The 19,590-nt window shown below is 41.2% G+C and overlaps 2 protein-coding genes across 5 annotated transcripts in view; one reads left to right on the forward strand and one right to left on the reverse strand.

The window, feature by feature from the left end:
• The window catches only part of Fas1 (fasciclin 1), a 210,268-nt gene that overhangs the window by 59,093 nt on the left and 131,585 nt on the right, over window positions 1-19,590 (reverse strand). The window lies entirely within an intron of this gene.
• On the forward strand, window positions 1,875-5,703 carry Orc3 (origin recognition complex subunit 3). 3 transcript variants are annotated; one of them, XM_066733659.1, is made up of 14 exons: window positions 1,875-2,047; window positions 2,317-2,448; window positions 2,530-2,650; window positions 2,721-2,878; window positions 2,940-3,097; window positions 3,179-3,287; window positions 3,346-3,510; window positions 3,582-3,776; window positions 3,853-3,969; window positions 4,050-4,328; window positions 4,403-4,636; window positions 4,842-4,961; window positions 5,207-5,283; window positions 5,532-5,703. In XM_066733659.1, the coding sequence occupies exons 1-14, from the start codon at window positions 2,024-2,026 to the stop codon at window positions 5,623-5,625; spliced, it is 1,983 nt and encodes a 660-aa protein (XP_066589756.1). In that variant the 5' UTR covers window positions 1,875-2,023; the 3' UTR covers window positions 5,626-5,703. The 3 variants fall into 3 exon arrangements, with proteins under 3 accessions (XP_066589756.1, XP_066589757.1, XP_066589758.1); XM_066733660.1 differs by having other exon boundaries at window positions 3,179-3,281; XM_066733661.1 differs by lacking the exons at window positions 5,207-5,283; window positions 5,532-5,703 and having other exon boundaries at window positions 4,692-4,890.

Below are 19,590 nucleotides of genomic sequence, written 5' to 3' on the forward strand. Positions count from 1 at the left end.
GGTGGAAAAATTGCAGTGGTTTTATGTACACGGTTTGAGAGGCGCATTAAAATGGCATAAAGCAGGGCGAAAACTTTTTCTCGCTGTTTTCAAATTTTCAGCTGATATTATTTGTCGGATCGTGGGTCGATGTCGATGATAAAGGGAATGGTAGGGTTGTCTGGAAAATCGTTGCTGGTCGTTGGTTCGCGCTGAGCCACCGAGAGATTAATATCGAGTACGCGCGGAAGGGAGTGGTAGCTGAAGAGCGTCTGTGCCAATCTGCATCTCTCTCTCTCCCCCTCTCACTCTCCTATAGATACTTTTTCTTCCAATTGGCTCGTGTTCTTCGTCCCGACGTTGCCCGTTTTCTTTTTCGACCTTTTCGCACTGCGAGGTTGAATGATTAAGGCTCTGCGATCGATGGGTATTTATTTTGGTGGGCGACCCCGGTGACCCCGGCGACCCCCGCGGGGCACAGGTGCTAGCGCCGACCGCAAAACGAGAAAGCCCGGATACAAAGCTGCTGCTGCTTGCGCATCGATTTATATTCCCCCGGCAAATCCCTTTTTTTCCTCGCCTCTATACGCTGTATTCCACGCTGGAGCCGTCCGAAATCCGACCTTCAAACAAATCCACCGACTGTCAGGGAAATGACGCGGATCCAAATCTCCTCCCCTTCAACGCTCTCTCTCTCTCTCTCTCTCTCTTATTTTTTTTATTCATCCGCGGATTTTTCACTCCGCTACAAACAATTTCACCGGGAACGGTTAATAGAGCGATTCTTTTTAAAATCAACCTTCGATTCAGGTTTGATTAACAAAAACTAAAAATAGCGTTTGAGAGCATTGGAAAAAATCAATGGCGCAACGAGAGACCCATGTAGATTCGGATGGGATATTGCGTGGCCGTGAGCCAAGTACATCTTGTTTGGACACAAATTTAAATCAATTACAAGTTACCGAGGCAAAGTTTCGTCGATCTTGCCAAGTAATCTTACGAGGAGCAAGGAATATCCGTGTTTGGCCCAACGATTCCGGTGGATCGAGAGAGTGGGGGGGGGGGGGGGGGGGTTGAAGGGGGAAGCTTAACTAACCTGTAGGTGCTTTATTGCCTTCTGCCACTGGCGGAAATACAACGTCAAACTCTTGGTTTGTGGATTGTTTGCTCGCGCACCTGACAGATTCAATCGGGGAATTTGCGATTCAGATGACGACCGTACTCGGCGTATACTCCGCTCGCAATGGGAAACCCGCGAAATTTGAAGGACAGTAGCGAACCCCCACTCTACTCCGCCTCTTCTTGCCCTTTCCAACCATTACACTCCTCCCGCTACCACTTCTCACGCTCCCAACATCCACCCAAAGGATCCTGCAAATAGCATCAGGGCTTCGCTTCATATTTCCAGCGGGGGATGAATTTGATTGCCGAGTAACTGCTTGCAGCTGCGATCGTCACGATTGCGAGATCGAAATTTGCGGTTTACGATGCTTTCGAACAGAAATTTCATTTTCCTCGACTTTCCTCGAATTCGGATCACTATATTCCTTTATGTGCGTTTATACCTCCCGTTGACACGAATGAGCGATATAAAATTTTACACCATTGCTTTAATTTTGCAAATTAACATTTCCTACTTTTTTTATCGTCTGTAAGAGAAACTGTGCAAAAGTTTGCAAGCTTTTAATTCTATTATGAATAATTGAATTGGGCATGTTGGAATAAGGCAGTAAAGGTACTGTATACATATGTGTATATATATATATAGAGAGAGAGAGGGAGAGAGAGAGATGAATAGATGTTGATTCGAAAGCTGCTGCCATCTATTGTAACATTCGAAAGTAGAGGTTTCAGCAGCTGTCAAATTCCCGCGCTTGGCTAGCCGACAGACCGGCTCAATGCTCAGTTTAACGTTATTTGCCTGCTCGTGGAGTGCGGCTAAGCTGTATGAATCTATTGCTTTTATTCGCTATTTTCGCAGAGTCGGTGGTCTTGCTGTACGTATTCACGTCCCTCCAGCGTCTACTGTGCTATTCCATTGAGAATGGATAACGTTTCGGTGTCGAAGGTAAGTGATATAGCAGTTCTACCTGTTGCTTCGTCCAGAGACTTAACCTCAAAATACAATGATAATAGATATGAAATACGTTCTATTCGTATTCCTCTATGTGCTCCATTGCTATTAAATTTACTATGACAATTGACAACTCTATTAATCGTTTATGAAAAATGTACCAACTCTTTCCACGATAAAATAGTAGCTATGCTTGCTTTAGTTTTTAGCAAATTACAATTTTAATTGCACGTGATTGCATGTATATCTAGCAATTTTTTTAGGGTATTTTTGTTTACAATGGTAATTATAAAATTGGCCAAAGAAGAAGCACAAAATTTGAACCAGATTATGTGAATGAACCATGGTATATTACGTACAAAGAAATATGGAACTTAGTGATGGAAAAGGCTGAGGTATTGTTATTTTAAGCGAAAGGAGAACAACTCTAATGCGCAGCATTGAAATGAATTAGTATTGTATTTTTTGATTTATAGAAAATAAGGAGCAGCATGTTTCGTGAACTTGTAACGGATCTTTGTAACTTTGTTGAGGCTTCAAAAATACAATATCCAAATGAATGTATAAATGAAATTTCTACTGCTATTTTATTAATGGGTAATTGTAATCATTAAATATTGTTCTCAGCTTATCAATAAATAGCATCTTACTTGAAATACTTAAACAGGTATAAATGTTCCGGATCATACATCTCTCTTTCGTGAAATCATTGATAGCTTGAAAAATATAACTCCATATATAGCATTAATATGGAGCGTTCATGCATCTAATCTAAAGAATTTGATGGATGAGACTATTCATCAAATAATCGGTTGTACCAAAGATGTTAGTAAAAAATAATTTTCGTTTTGTTTTCTTGTCAACTATTCATGCTCAATGATTGCAGGAGGAAATGCTTGGATTAAAAAGGACCCACTATAATTTTCGTAAGCTCCAAGCTTGGTACCAAAAGAATTGTTCCAAAGATACTCCTTTAATCATCATTTTACCTGATTTTGAAAGTTTACCTGCATCTGTTTTACATGATTTCATATTAGTCTTAAGGTATATAAGTTTATTAAAATCATATTTGCTATTAAAGACAGTCAACTCGGTGAATTACCTTAAAAATTCTCTTACTTTTAGTTCTTATGCCCCAACAATGAAATTTGTACTAGTTTTTGGTATTGCAACTGTTTTACAGGTTGTACACAGAAGTTTAACGTACGATGTAACTTCAAAATTGAGAGTTAAGGCAAGTTTAAATTTCTAAAATTGAGTGATTTTCTTACATTCAACAAAAATGTTTTCAGGTTTTCCAAACACCTAAACAAGATAAAAGTCTATCAGAGTTGATAGAAAATATAATATTTTCATCCAAAATTCCATTTAAATTAATTGGAAGTGCATTTCAATTATTAACAGATATATTTTTATTTTATGATTTTTCAGTAGATAATTTTTTGAAGAATTACAAGGTCCATATTCAATTTATTATTTCTTCCTTAAGTAGTACTAAAACATGCTTTAACGTTCCAACAATTTTTAGTTCTGTATAATGAGGCATTTTTATGGTAATAATTTAAGTTCGCTTTGTTGTCCTCGGAAAAAATTATTTGAAAGGATACAGGCTTTATCGATGGAAGATATTACAGAATTCAGAAACTTGCCATCTGTGAACAAGCATATGATTACAAATAATGGGGTTGATAAATGGTTAAACTTTTCCGAGAAAAAACGTAAGGTACTGCTGGTTATTTCTTTAAAGCTTCCGTTTATTAAAGACTGAACTATTTACCATTTTATTCTTTGTATTTTAGAATTACATTTGGGAGCTCTTAAAGCAGTTTTACGAATATGTACACCAATTTATGATAATATTAAGATGTTTGCACGCCCTTACTGCAACATTACCCAATGCACCACTGGGAAAAAAGGTATACAGCTTTACTCAGAAATCCTATTCTTTCATAAAAATCAATATTGTATTAATGAAATTGTACTTTCGTAACTATAGTTGCGTGAAATATACAGGATAGCAGCCACTTCAGATTTAGCGTCAACACAAGAATACAAGGAGAGTATTCAATTGTTAAAATTCTTATCCAAGCAAGAACTCATAGAAAAATTGAATACACTAGTCAAGATAACAGACCGTAGCAATGATGAAGACATAGAAAGTATTAATGAAGTTATATCGGAGCACATCAGAATTATAAAAGACGCAAGTTTAGAAGTTGTTGAAACTACCGAAACTACGTGGATGAAAATGAAAAGTCGCTCTGAAATGACAATGGTTCGCAATACATATACATACTTGACTTATTCTGCTTTTAAAATGATAGACTAATGGATCATCATTATTTGTAGAAATTAAAAGAAATGAGTCAGAAGCATTTACGGTCGCCTTACAAAGATGCACTGAAAAACGCCATTGATTACTTAGATAAGAGAGTATTTTCTGTTTACATATGTAATTTGAGGAATTACGCAGGTCACGAAATATTTTGCTTCTACGACGCCAAAATCGTAAAGTCTCACTTGAGTGGCTCCCTTAAAGGAGCGCTGCACACAGCATTGAACGACCCACAACATTATCTCGAGGTATTTTTCAAAAAATGTCCTAATCATAAAGTAACGTAATACACTTTATTTGCAGATCCTTCTCGTTCTCCTTGATCCAAAGTACTTTTAATTGCATCTCGATTAACAGATGTTGTCCTTTCCTCGTTGAGCAGGATGCTTTTTTCAATATTCGTCATAAAAAACATTATCAGCAGATTAATAAAAATAAGAATGCTCGTTTTAGTGTCGCTGCTGCAAGTTGGATAACAATGACGACTTACTGCCAACAATGCCCGATATAAATATAGTTTACAAACTTCACTTGGAGTCTGGGAAGCTGATCAATATGTACGACTGGCTTCAGGTAATTATCTGCATGCGCCTGTTTACAGGTTAATACAAGTTACACTTATGGTCACGCACTCCGCCTGCACTTTGAGATTTTAATCCAGCCACGAATGATTCACGCGAATATGTCATTTTATGCTGGCTACCTTGTACAAGGCGTCGAGTAGTCTGTCATAATTTCTAATAAAGCAATGAGAATATTCTTTGAGCAAAACGAACGAGAAATAACTAAATTAAAATGTGTGCTTTACTTTGCATTAGGCCTTCAACACAGTGATTAGTCGAAAGAACGAAGCAGCAGCTGCAAATGAGGATGATCATGTTGGCCTAGACGTACAGTATCCTTTACCATCAAAAATCTCTTAACGCTTTATATTACTTTTCTCATCGTTAGTAACTTTCAGCCGGAGATCCTGACACTTGTTTTAACTTAGCTACTTGCCTACTTGCGTAATTACCTCATAACTTGTAACACTGAAATTACATACTGACTAGGGTAACTTCTATCAACTAGACATTAACTGCGAGAATATAGCTCTCACGTGATATACGGTAACATATTATCCTTAACAAAGATTCATCGCAGAGCTCGGTTTACACGCGCCGTTGCAGAACTCCAATTTCTGGGCTTCATCAAGGCATCCCAAAAGAAGGTGGATCACGTGAGAAAATTGACTTGAGAACCTCGACCTTGTCATCGCCAAAAATCATATTTAAAAAAGAAAATATTTTTTATACTAATTTTGAATAAAAACGATCATGCCTCGTACGCTTCGCTTCATTTCCCAACCCATCCAAATTAATTAGCAAAAATACACAGCATCGGGATAAAAGTATTTTTAACTGAAAAAAGTTAACCCGATTGGATAAAATCGATCGTGGATTATTTCCCGATGCAGCAGCTGCCATATTTTTATGCATCTGTTTTAATCATTATTTCTTCCTTAATATCGTTAAACTCGCCACATACGTCGATTCTTTTACACTATTATGATTTATTGCTCATATCATCCATCCTAATTGCAAGAGTTACACCAGGATGACGACGATAGTGGAGTTATTGTCAAAATCATCCTGGAAGTTGCACCGGAGAGCTACCAAGGACTTCTCAAGGCTCAAAAATGGCTTTTGACAAAACGTGCGGAGGATTTTCATTGTTCGCCGATCACGACCAATCGTGACGGTCCTATCGCATCCCAGCGATCTCTCAACAGCCACGGAGGCCGGAAATTATTATGCCCGATCGAGAGTCGAATAATTTAACGGGCATCGCGCATATTGATGACGCGTGTCGTAAATCTGCATAAGTCTGGTGGCAGCGATCGCGGAATATCAAAATCCATGAAGCTGCGCACGCGTCGCTTTCCAATATACAGATATTTGCCGTTTAGGCAGCACACACACACACACACACACACACACACACACTCTCTCTCTCTCTCCTTTTGAAATCCTGCGATATCGATTGCCATCTGGTCCTCGTGGTGGTGGCGGGGCTCGGAAAGGAAAAACTCCGACCACACAGGACTACGAGAGGTAAAATAATAAAAGAAAGTAAAAAAATGAAAAGAAAAAAGAAAAATAGCGGCGATCTTTCGTGAATTTCAAGAACGCCAACGAATATTGGCGAAGATTAATTGGATTCCGGCGACAAACTTTCTTCCATCGACGTGACCGAGTCGCGACAGAATGCGCGCTCGAGGACTTTATAATTTGAAATTACGAGGAAAATTACGGCGTCGATTTCCGTGCGGCCAAAGTGGCTCGCGGTATTTTTCCATTTTCATCGTGGTGAAAGCCACCGCCGCCTCGGAATCGGTAGAATGTGTTTTCGCGCCGGTAAAGAATTCGATAATGCGAAATATCGCGAGCGCGGGCATTGCGAATAAATTATTTCGATACTGCGATAAAATTTGCTAATTGCAGAGCAGTGTGCGAGAATACGGTTTGACAGTATTTACCCGTTTGACGCGAGTCAAATGCGGTTACGCGTTTTGATTTCGATTGTTTTGAAAAAGCAATTTTAATGCAGCTGACGCGCCGTTGCGGGTACCGCGACTGACCGTGATGTCGGGGGGGGGGGAGTTGTATTCGTGACGTTGGCTCAACAAAGTGGCGAGCGAAAACGTCACTCGTGCAGCTCTCCGACTCGTCGAGCCACAATTATTTCAGCATACGCGCGCGCATATGGCTCACCGCTCTTGATCGATGTAACTTTCCGAAGCTATTATTATTGTTATTACTGTTTACCAATTAGCTGCCGGTATAATTATAATTGGCCATTGCACCCGAATCTCCGAGCTGCGTAGAACGCTCGGCAGCGACTCCACGGGCTCGTTTGCACGTTTATCCTGGCGGTGCATGCCGTTAATTCTCCGGCGGACCTACGTGCCTCCGACCGATGATTCAACCAGGGCCAAATTTCCCATCGTTAATCAGCTAACGAACCTTTATTAAATTCGGTATTAATTTAACGACGTAACGCGGGCAGAGATTCGATATTCGAAAGAACCAGACAGAAGCGGGTCTATATATATATATATATATAGAAGGAGAGAGAGTAGTTGCGAATTTTGCAAATACTCGCAGCATCGCGTTGTGTATCTTCAGGATCCGATCGAGTCGAGAGATCCGGTGTAACGATAACAACAACAAGTTTTCACGAGGAAGATACCGAGGGGATATCGAGGTAGCGTCGATCGAGCACGAAAGTTCGGGGAGGTTGGGCAGCCTCGACCTGGAAAACTGATTCTACCTGTCGCCAAAGACCTTGCTGAAAAAGTGGACCCTTCATGGATTTCTCCGAGCAATAGATTCTTCGCGGCAGGAGCCACCCTCGGTTCGCCAGCGTTCTCCAGATCGATGGGGCAAAAAGGCTCGTGTAAAAATGAACAAAGCCGCTCGAAAGTAGGACATATTTTAAATTTCTCCACTTTTCCCGAACTTTTAACGAAAGAAAAATTAATTTCCGATTTTTATAAAAAATCTCTCGAGGGTGAGAAGGGAAGGATATGATTTAGCACGAGAGGATATACGCTGCAAAAGCACGCGCGAGGAAGCTGTCCCTTAAATAAGGGTAATTCGCTGCTGTGGGAAAGTTGCGAGGGTAAAAATTTGCTTGCAGGATTCAATGAGGAGGCTCAAATAGAACGGTCCTGTATATGTATAATCCAATATCGCAACCCTTCTTGCGATCCAATAGCCATTGTCTAGGATAAGACAGCGTCAATCCGGACTACGTCTCAGGTAGGATCGATATCAATTCTCCATTCCCCGGTACACGTACACACACATACACATTTCATACATACTCACACATACTTCTGTACTCTGAAACTGAAGACGCGCTCTCAAAGCTTACATGGCATCTCTGCTCGTCCACTTACGAGAGAGGTATGCTTCCCCTCAACTAACATAAAAGCGAGAACCTTATCCGACGACAAAATTGCTCGAGTGACACACACACTTATCGTTAAAGTAACTTCGGTCTTTATTATATATATAAAATATAATACCTTTCTTACATCCGCGTATAACGCGGGCTCACGTCTGACCCATATCGTTCATTTACTCCTTAAACCTGGAGAACCTCGTCAGTCTTCCAATAACCAAAGTACAGCGAGTAAAATAACCAAAGAGTCAGTCGTCTAATTTTCCGTACGAACGCTACGTACGTAAGAAGTGACATTTTTCTTACGTTCATTCATAACCAATCATCGCGTCCGACCCATATCGTTCATTTTCCCCTTAAACCTTAGAAATCGAATCTTCCAATAACCATAATATTACGAATAACGCGATTAAATTGCAAGTCGTCTAATTTTCTACATCGACGCTATATATATATATATATATATATATATATATATATCTCCATTCGACGTTAAATGGTCGGATTCGTCTCTCCGTATTTGCTCGTAATTACTTTCGAAACTCTCCTCTTCCGCCTCGATTTATTTGCAGAGAATTACTTGTACGATCGCATTATTTTAACTTATTTACATTCAGTTACCATCGAGAGGATTAGAGTTGTGGATTGTCACAAGCTTTCTAGCTGTGCAAGCAAGCAAAGCAAATAATTGAATAGGGTTAGAGCGTTGAATCATTGGCTATTATGGAATCTACGAGAGAGCGGCGGTGTGCAGTGTTCCGGCAAGTAGGTAGAACCGGTATCAATTGTGCTTCCTCCGTGCAGAGTGCTTCTACGTTGCTTCAGTCGTATCTCCATTCGTCCACTCGTGCCAGAGTGATCTCCTCTATTTCGTTTAGGAACGGCAAGCTTCGATGGGTCGCTATCTCGCGCGCACTGCACGTATACGAAAAATGAAAATCATTCAGAAAAAATTAATGACTTTGAGGACCTATGTCAGTGGTAGATATAGTACGAGTCGAGACAACAGAGTTTTTACCGTACAATAATAATGGTGAGAAACTTCGAACCTAATCTAATATTAATTCTGGCGCCTATTGCAAAACCTACTCCACTGTCAGATCGATATCGTGTTTACAGTCATTTACGTGCAGCTGTGGCCTTACAACTATGAACAAGCGAGGATCGATCTATCGAATTTTACTTTATTGCTTCGCGTTGTGAACCGCACGTATAGTATTCTCGTATCAACTCATTCGAAATCTTTCAAAACGAAAATAGCAATCAATTTGGTATACCGCGAAGCACCAGAGTCTCTTCGTTGCAAAATCCATAAACTGAGTCTTCTCGACCAAAACAATTTCAGGATAGATCCGAATGTTTGCACTATCCAGTTTAATCGTTCTTCTTGAGCTTGAAAAATAAAGACACGAATAGTTTTTTGTATTATCATCGTCAAGGTCAAAAGTCTGATCTTTGGGGACCAGTATTAATTTTGCAACGTGTTCTGCACAAGTGGGGTGTAGCAGGGCGAGGGTGTTCGTTCATGTACAGGCGAACACGTAGCATCATCAGGGGGTCACTGGGATCGATTGGAAGGATCGACAGGACGTACCCTTTGCACGAGTTGATCGAAGCAACTAGGGAGATGCTATCCTACAGGTTCGTGTTACGGCTCGGTCCTCCGCGAGACACCACAAGGGGTCAAAGGCCACCGGCCTGACGCACCCCTCTCTCATCATAGTTACTCCGGCACTCCGACCTTTTCCAGCAGCTTCAACACGGTATCCTTTGAAGGACGGATTGTTCTCCGGGTGACCAGCGCACACAAGGACGTCCTAGCTTTGTCTCCGAGGATTATCGAATGCTATATATATATATATATATATATATAGATACTGTGGTTGTTCCGATCTCCTTATCTCGCAAGGCTTGTATAGATCCTAACGGTACAACGTTGCCGAGCCTCGTCTTGTCAGTCCCTCGATTAACCATCATCGTCCCTGACGTATTTCCGCCCTCCACGATCGATAATAAAGATCCCGCCCGATTGATATTACGTACTTGGTACACACGTCACTTCCGGCTCCTTCGGGCCTTCTTCTCGTTCGCTCGAACGAACCGCGAGTTCCCGTTCGACGTGGCGTATACTCGCCGATAGGGAATTGAGTGATTTGGAAAGAAGACGCTGCCGCGGGGCAAGCGGATATGGACGAGGAGAGACAAAGTCAAAATCGATTATCCCGCTCGGGGTGATTGAGTGAGCGGAAGGGAGAAGATTTGAGAGAGGGGTGAGAGGGTGGCACCTGATCCAAGCGTAGCGCCGCTGCCAATATATCCGTCTCTCTCGCTTCTCTCTAGACAAACCTCTTTCTCCCCCTCTTTCTCCTGCTCCTACACTCCTCTCGTTCCGCCGCGCGAAATCCTTTTAAGGAACGACAGCATCCAAGGGGTTTCCGCGCGGAGGAGGATGCTGCAAGGTTGCCGAGGGTTTCAGGTGCGATGCGAGATTGATATGCGAAGCTGCCGAGATTGATTTCGACGTGGAGAAAAGCGTGGGGAAACTGGAAGGACCAGTGCCACGCCCGTGCACAGTGGTCCTGCGTGTTCTCCAGCTTCTCCAACCTCTCCCTTCCTACATGGAAACGAGATAACGCGACGAAACACCCCGTAGATTCCCTCTTTGGGAAATCCCGACAGATTTCCGCGTAAGTTGCTCGAAGCACCTCGGCAAATGGAGAGTATATAAGCCTGTCCAATCGTTGATTCAAATGGACTGTCGGAGATTTGTAAGGCGAGAGACAAAATGGAAGCTGGCGGAAAATCGCTGCATCCGAGAATCGATATAAACGAGTTAACTCATTTTTCTTCTCTGACGCGCTCGCGCGATCGCTCGTTCGCACACGGTCTCTGCAGGGTATCCCTTATTCCTGTGTCTTCCTTATCTCTTCTGCAGGGAAATAAGTGCTCGCCTAGGGACTGTGGCATTATGCTTCCTTTTCTCCCTTCCTTCTCTCCCTCTTCCCCCTCCTCGAAGACCGTTCTCTTCATTCCTCAGGATCCGGACTGATCTCATTTCCGTTCTCCAGGGATTTTTTTTCTCCAATGACGAAGCCTGGCAGTTTAAACTGTTCCCAGCTGGGACTTTCCATCATAGACAGGGCTTTTCTCTTTGCTCCTCGTCCATTTTCGATAATTATCGACGTCTGCCAGTGCAAGATTCAATGAGACTCGAGATTCTTGACTCAGACTCGCGATGATTGGATGCTAAGAGGATTGAGGGAATTCGTTCAACGACCTCTTGCGGTAGTAGATAGTCGGTTACTTTGATAGAATTTACCAGTGTGACCTAATTTTGCCATAGGAAAATATTGGAGATTGACTCGTGATGAAATCAAACAGTCGTTTATGTTGAAGGCTGCGAGAGATGATTTTCAGGAACTTTGGTTTTTCGGCCAGGATTGAGTTAAGCCAGGTAATAGGCAGTATTCTGTGAAAAAGTAGACATTTTTTACAACAGATTTCATACACTCTGGGAGGATTCGATTTTTTAATCAAGTTTGAGTAAACCAAACAACACGAACAGTGTCGTAAGAAGTAGGAATTTGGGACCCTTGCCATACAAACTTCATCCTCCATATACCAATACTCGTAAGTGAATTACACAGTGGCATCCTAAAATGTTCGCCTTCCTGCAAAACACTGTACGAGCAGCAGCGGAGAATTCGATTTTTGGACGATGAGGCTCGAGTCGACACAGGCAACGGACAGTGTTTCCCGAAAACAGGAACTTACGACCCTCGTCATACAACCGTCAGTCCCTATTAATATATATAGCTAATATATGTATCGCAGCGATGGGCCGAATTTCTCGCTTTCTCGCAACTCACTGTAAACGCAGGGAGAGAATGTTGCCAGTGAGAAATATGAAACAACGCGAACGAATTTCATCAGTTGCTACAACGCTACCAACCAAATAGTACGATGGCTCGTGCTGGTTCAGCTATTATAACTTTCCGCGCTGGATTCCTTGTATTCCCACGTGCACATTTTACTCGACGATTCGTCCCCGATACGTTGCGACGCTCTTGTGCAAAACTCGCCTGCTGCGAGACTGCAAAATCTTCACTGCGCAAGCTTCGTTCGGTTCAAACTGCCAGCTGTCGTGTAATTACACTTGGACACGGAAGCGCAGAGTTTCATGGAACACCGTGCGGATGTTTGATTAGCCAGATTAACGTGAAAATTGCTGCTCCTTGTTCAGGAAATTATGATAATACCGTAATTCCGTTCCACATATTCATTACTTTTCCATTATAATCGTTCAAAAGTGCCACGTGCATATTTGCAATGATTTTAAAAGAGCCCAAAAAAAGAAAATGCATAAATTTTAATTCCGTTTGGATTAAAAGGATGGGAAGCTCGATGGATACTTTTGAGTAAACGCGTGCCAGATTAATTAGAGGATTAAGCTACTCTACAGTCTAGGAATAATTAATATTCTTCGCGTCTTATTTCTCGAGGGAAGAATTTCGAGGAGAGCGTGAAATAAATCAGGCGACTTTAACTCGACCATAAATCCACCAGTTTTTCGGCGTTTCGACGGATTTCAATGTATTTTATTATTTCTTGTGCAAACAAAGCATAAAAATTAAAGCAAAAATAACAAAGTTCCTTTTCCATCAGTGATAAATTTTTCATTCGGTCAGACTTGGTTTATCTAGCAAAGTTGTGCGCCGATGCGCTTGATTGGCTCGCGCCGTGGTTTTCCAGCGATTGCTTTCTGCTCTCCCCAAGTTTCCAGTGCATAATCGGCAAGGTGTCGTTCTGCTCGTTTTGTACAGTTGCTCGCGCGCTGCTAAATGCTGACTAAGCCGGTTCCTTCGTTTTCGTTTAGCCGGAAGCTACCTGTATATATATATATATATAAGATCCCGTAATAAGAGTGCAGCGGCAGGATCGAGAGGTAAGCGGAGGCCATTGGTGGAGAGTGAAACGTTGCGATAAATTAAAGCAGAGCCCGCGCCCCGCGCAGACGCTAAACAAGGCGCTTTAGCGGAATTATGAAAGTTTCGAGACTAATTGTGAAAGTTTCCGTAATATACAAAATTGCGGGGGTCCTCGAGACGGATAGTGTGGCCCAAGCGTGCAAACTGGATGAGATAAATAGAGTTTCCAGGCTGTAGCTATATATATATATATATATATATATATAGTATAAGAGGGAGAGGGTCCGAACATTAATGGATTACGAGAGAATAGTCAACACCCAAAACTGTAACTGCAGTATTCTCCTGCAGTGTTAAGACAGCTACCGTTTCTCCGCTCTGACTCGCCAGCAAAATATTTACATCTGGCGAGGAAGAAATTTGTAAGTGATATAGTTACGTGAGGTAGTATATAGTATATAGGTATTGCACGGTGCAAAGGGATGTTTCTCATTGTATCGCGTGGCTACTCGTTCTCCGAGAGCGTTAAAGCCCCCCCACCCCCTCCCATACCTTACACCAAGACGTATGTACGAGCGTCTTTAAGTTTTAAGCACAAAGAGCCGCGCAGTCAACTCGCCTTGCAAGCTTTGAGTTTCCTTTGTCGTTTATTCTCTCTCTCTCTCTCTCTCTCTCTCTCTCTCTGGCGAATCAAAGCTGGCCACCCAGCAGCTGGACGGGAAAGTGGTGCTTACCACCGGTGGAGCTCTAATGGCTCGCGGACTTGTACGTTAAATCCTCCATCCATTGGAAACAACCAACTTCCGGTCCCACCTGTGTCTCCCCACCCCCTCCCCTCTCTTTACCTCTTCTCTGCCACTCGCCAACTTTCGGCCTCGCCAGTAATTTCCTTAGATAATTTCTTCCCACGAATTCGTCTCGTTTCCCAGACTCGGAACCTTCCCACAAGAATCCTATATATAATTCTAATTATTAAAGTCTTTTCGATTTCGTCGTAATACAATCTTGGCATTGTTACGCCCGAAAGACATACTTTTCATTTCGCGAGTGGCAACAGCCATTTTTTCATAGTGCGAAAAAAGAGACGATATAGCGGAAAGCTCCTGGGCAGATTGTAAGGCGAAACCTCTGCTGGCTAATAGTCGCGATATTTTACGCGAGGATCAAGCCGAGGAAAATTTCCTCGTTGCACGAAAGCAAATAAATCATTAGACAGTTGCTTTTGCCGAGGAATAATTTGTAAGGCTGATACAGAGAGCAGCGTGGACCTATATTTTCATAAAGCTGCTAAATAATAAGAGTAATAATTTTGCAAATTGGAGCGATTATGCTGAGCCGATGGTGTCAGCTTTGGCGCAGTTCCATAAGAATGGGAATAATGGGATATTCCGATGGGTATATGCAGGCTAGAAAGGACTGTCGGGGACAGGAGAAGCGAAATGTACAAGCGTTAGCGATTCAAAGCTTTTTAATACCCAGCTATTTCATTGGAAGGATAAATTCTGCTCCGACAATAAGACGCGCGCTTATAATTTCAAGACTTATGGATCTTTTTATGCTGGCCAGAATTTTTTTATGTTATACCTAATTTCATTAGAAGGGGAACAATAGTCTTTCAAGAGCCACTCGCGCTTCGGAGCCTTCATTAAAAAGATTTTTAATTACGCTTTATAAATGTCAAGCTAAGTAAAGGAGCGTTTAAAGTTGGCGCGATAACGAAATGAGATTTAAATACAACTTCCGTTCGCTGATGACGTTTATACGGATTGTAATTAAAATCTTTTAAGTAAGAGCCTGTTCGCCGAGAGAAAAAAAGGGGGAGGAGGGGAACTGGGCGTTGCTTACTGCGTTCGTAATTGCAGTCTTTGCTTTTAATTCGAAGGATAATTGCCGCAAAGCCTGCTTAATTTTGCACTATTAAAACTTTCATATGCCTGCCTCTTCGCTCATCGTTATTTTCCCAGACGCCCACGCCTCGACACACACACACATATATGTGGAGAAACATCACGATCGTCTTGAGACTCAGCATCGTTCCAACAAAGAAAATCTTTTGGCAGGAGGAAAACTGTCCGAAGCCAATTTCACGCTAATCCTACACGAGAATAATTAAAAAATCAATTATTTGCAATTTTCTGCTAATTACGGTAAGGAAGAAACGAAAAGGGTAATTTTAGCGAACACGTTGAAATTTTTTCACGGTAAAGAGTCTCTTTGTCAGCGGAGTGGAGGATATGAGAGCGGGTAATCCCTTTGAGTTCTTTGATGTCAAGGCTTTCATTATTTCACTCAAACTCCTTTGATTAGCTTTTTTCATCGTGCGAGTATCGGATGGTTATTATTGCTGGCAACGTTGATATTTGGCAAGAAAGGTTGGGATAGGTGTGGCTCGGATGATTGCTATGCCTCTGCAGCGAGAGGATAATCAGTCAGCGACTTAGCCGATGGCACAAGGAGAATCTAGAGAGAGCGAGAGAGAGAGAGAGAGAGAGAGAGAGATAAAGTTGGAAATACACGGTGGGGCACCCTTCGCGTTCAAGAAATATAGTCCTTGTCTCACCCTTCGGCGTCCGTATTCGACTTGGATTAAACGCGAAGAAGGCCTAATGAAGCCTCGACCCCCTTTGGCACCCTCGGGCAATAACAGATAGATGTATAAATAAAGCGAATGCTTTGGATAAGGGAAAAGAGGAGGGGGGAGGGGTGATGGTTTTCGTTATTGCAATCTTCGATCCGTACGGAAGAAATCCATTAGACGAGCTGAAGAGGAAACCCGCGCTTTGGCTCCGCGCGCGAAAACCCAAAATCCAACGGGAGACGAACTTCTTTCATAATTCCAATCACACGACGAAGCCGTTTAAAAGTCATGTGTGCAGCAGTTACTGTCGTATATATATATATATATATATAAAGCTTCAGCTTCGACGTCGCCTTAAAGCTGAAATTTCGTTCCCTATCGGGGCTTCCACTGTACCGGCTTTGTTCCTCGAATTGCTATACGTGCCGAAACTGTAGAAATAAGAGGCCAAAAACCCTGTAAATTGATCGAATGGTAAAAGGTAATGAAGGAACTGAAATTAATCATAGTTTTATGTATGTGTATCATGTAACGTGAAATAATAAATTAAACATGGTTGGCGAAAGTGGCCCTTGGAAAAATATTTTTATTAGCGAAGCAAAAACCTTAACGCGCATGTTATGTATGGTCAATTCGACCGATCATGACGCGTATTAATTTTAAGCAGCGCTATCGTAGTGTTGAGCTGTCTAAACATGCTTAATGCTGATCGCTGATTGGTTATAAAAATGCAGATAATCAATCAGCGATCGCCATTTTAAATCCAAAATGGCTCCAGTCTCAAGATCATCCAGACTGGAAGTTATCATTAACCAGTTTACTCAGCAATCGCATCTGATTGGCCAGCCAAATCTCCAACCAATCAGATTCGATTACGTCCACTTCGGGATAAGCACGTTGCTTATCACCTGTCAATCAGTCTAGTTTCCGAATTTCCACGTGGTGGTTGTCGGCGAATCGCGCGCGCCGGTTTTTTTTCGTCGTAATCGCCGACAACCCATTAATTATTCGGGATTGAAAATAATTCGTTACTTTATTTCAATTACGTACGTGCAGTTTCATTGTGTAGTTATTTAATTTTACCCCACGGATAAAATACTTCAAGCACTGAACAAGTTTTTCTTATAACGTTGAACAAAGTGAGTTAATGTAACAGATAGATTCATTCTTTTAACGAATAGTTTAGTACGTAATGAACTATTCCTTATTATACGAATGATTTTATTTGTTATATCAATGAAATTGATTCATTGTTGTAATGAAAAATTACTCATTGGTTGAGGATATTTCTCTCAGTGTGGGTTTAATTAAATGAACAAAACAGTGAAATGCATAATGTAAATGAAATAAAAGTATTTTCGCACGAAAGAATTCGTAAATAAAGAGAGTGCGCGGCGCGAATGTTAGTGCAGTGTTTTGGTGCATGCAGCGGCCAAGGGCAACAGCCTCAAGGACTCTCATAGCCTGTGAGTATTATTGTTTTTTTTTTTCATAATTAAAACAAACCAAAACATTACTTTAATATAATTTAACTCAATAATGTTTTGTTTTTCTCTTTGTTACAGTGGGCGATCTCACTTTGAGATGTAAGTGCGCGTCGCGAATTAAAATTTATTTTAAATATCCGAGTAGCGTATAGCTTAGTTTAAAAAATCCGCCTCGCGTCGCGTCGTATTAATTTATCGCGAGTGCCATCGTCGTCGTCGTCGTCGTCGTCGTCATCATCATCATCATTATCATATCCTGCAGCCTGCAGAGGATCATCGTTGGATTTTCGCCGAATGAGTGAGTCCCACGGGTAAAACTGTGGATTTTATTTATTTAACCTAAGAATGACCGAGAGAACCTACCGATAGATTCCAATCGGTCCTTCTTCGGTTAAAACCATTTTTTTCATTTTTTCTTGTGTTTTCAGGTTTAGATTTCCGATTAGGTAGGACCCCTAGCTTTGCGTTTTAGGTATATAGGCATTATAGCTTTCGGTGTTAGGCAGGTTTTCTTTTCAGGTTCTTCGTTAGGTTGTTATATTTTGCGTGCGTGTGTATTTTTTTCAGGTTTAGCTTTCCGATATAGGTAGGCTTTTTAGCTTTGCGTACTAGGTAGGCGTTATAGCTTTCGGTGATAGGCAGGTTTTCTTTTTCAGGTTCCTTTATTCCCACATTTTGTTACCCTTCCCATCCCTTCCCGGGGGTAAGAGCAAATATGCTCAGGAACGAAGTTACGCGCAACGAGTTTTTTTTCTTTTTGATTTTTTCTTTTTCAATACACAAATTATTTGTATATTTAAAAGGAAAAAACCAAAAAGGAAGAAACATAGCCTATGCTCCGTTCAAGACCATTGCAATAACCTTCGCGAGGTGCCCCTGATTTCGCAAAAAGCAATGGATCTAGAGGAAAGAAGGTACCTCGACAAAATTTACCTTCCTCTAGAAATATTAATATCTTTGTTTCGAGTAGACATTAAACGTAACTCTATATAATCTTACATATATAAAATTCACGAACAAGAGATACAAGATCATGCATTCAGATTCGTAAGAGAACAAGAAAAGAAAAATTACCACAAACTAACTTATTAATTATACCACATATTACATAGATAGACTCTTTTCAGTGTAAATACTCGTTCGTGATAAAAGTTTAACTGCAATATAGTTTTGGCAAAATTTTGCAATATAAAGTGAGATAAAAATATATGTCGTAAATAAAAGACAAGGGTTTATATGGGATTATATATTTTTAGTAGAGGCAAATCAGATGGAGGTTTGCGCACGGTTCGGTCGGGCAGGGGACATGATAATGTCGAATATCCTGGTGCGCCTGGCCCGAGGCGATTCGCACGTGCCGTTTCGCAAACCTCCCCCGCTGCTGCTGTTGCGGTAACGCCTACCTTAATTTCTTGTTTCCGCGCAAAAACGTTTTCTTCGAGCCAACCGTAAACCTGCCCGGGGCGTGCCGGATATAGGAATTCGTGCTCTTGATAGACAGCTAACGATTCTGGCATTCGTTTATCTAATATCTTTTATTATTATCTCGTTTATTTTTTAAATTTATCGCAACATTATCAGTGGGGATTGACTTTTGCAATTAGATTAATGAATCGAGCATTTAATTTTCGTTTAAACTTTATCACTCCATGTATATATAGTATATATTTTTACTTTTGCTATATGGGGGATAGAGATTATCGGGTTATAATAAATAGAAAGAGGTATAAATTATACTCAAATCGATAATCACATTCAATGCTAAGTAAATGTCTAATTGAAAGTAGGGAATATTAAGTTAATCGTAATTTACTTAAATGAAGAACATCTAAGAATATTTTGGGAAGATGAGTAATAAATTCAGTCTTTCATTATTATTAAGAAATAACTTTCCAATCTGAAAATTTCATCCTACGGATACATAGACAATTATTTATTCTTGCAACAATTCGTCAATTACATTTTTATTATAATCTCGTTTATTTACTTATCGCAGCATCGTCACACAATTCACTTTCGTAAACAGATGAATTAATGGAGCATCTAATTTTCATTCAAAGCTTCAAACGCGTATAGCCATACTCTGTCTGTGTTGAAGAAATAATTTTCCACTTCTCGAAGTTTGCCTGGCGAAACGGAGAAATTAATTGGCCGCGATGCTTGTCCTCGTTCGCGCACTGATATATTTTACGACGCGGCGGGTTTTATCTAGCGGAAGGCAAGTAATGAAATTATAAGTAAAGTTCTGCAGCGGAGGGATG

This window comes from Prorops nasuta, unplaced genomic scaffold (genome assembly GCF_024137725.1).
Source record: "Prorops nasuta isolate Cenicafe-Biocafe unplaced genomic scaffold, Cenicafe_Pnas_1.2 PNAS00011, whole genome shotgun sequence".
NCBI classification, from domain to species: Eukaryota; Metazoa; Arthropoda; class Insecta; order Hymenoptera; family Bethylidae; genus Prorops; species Prorops nasuta.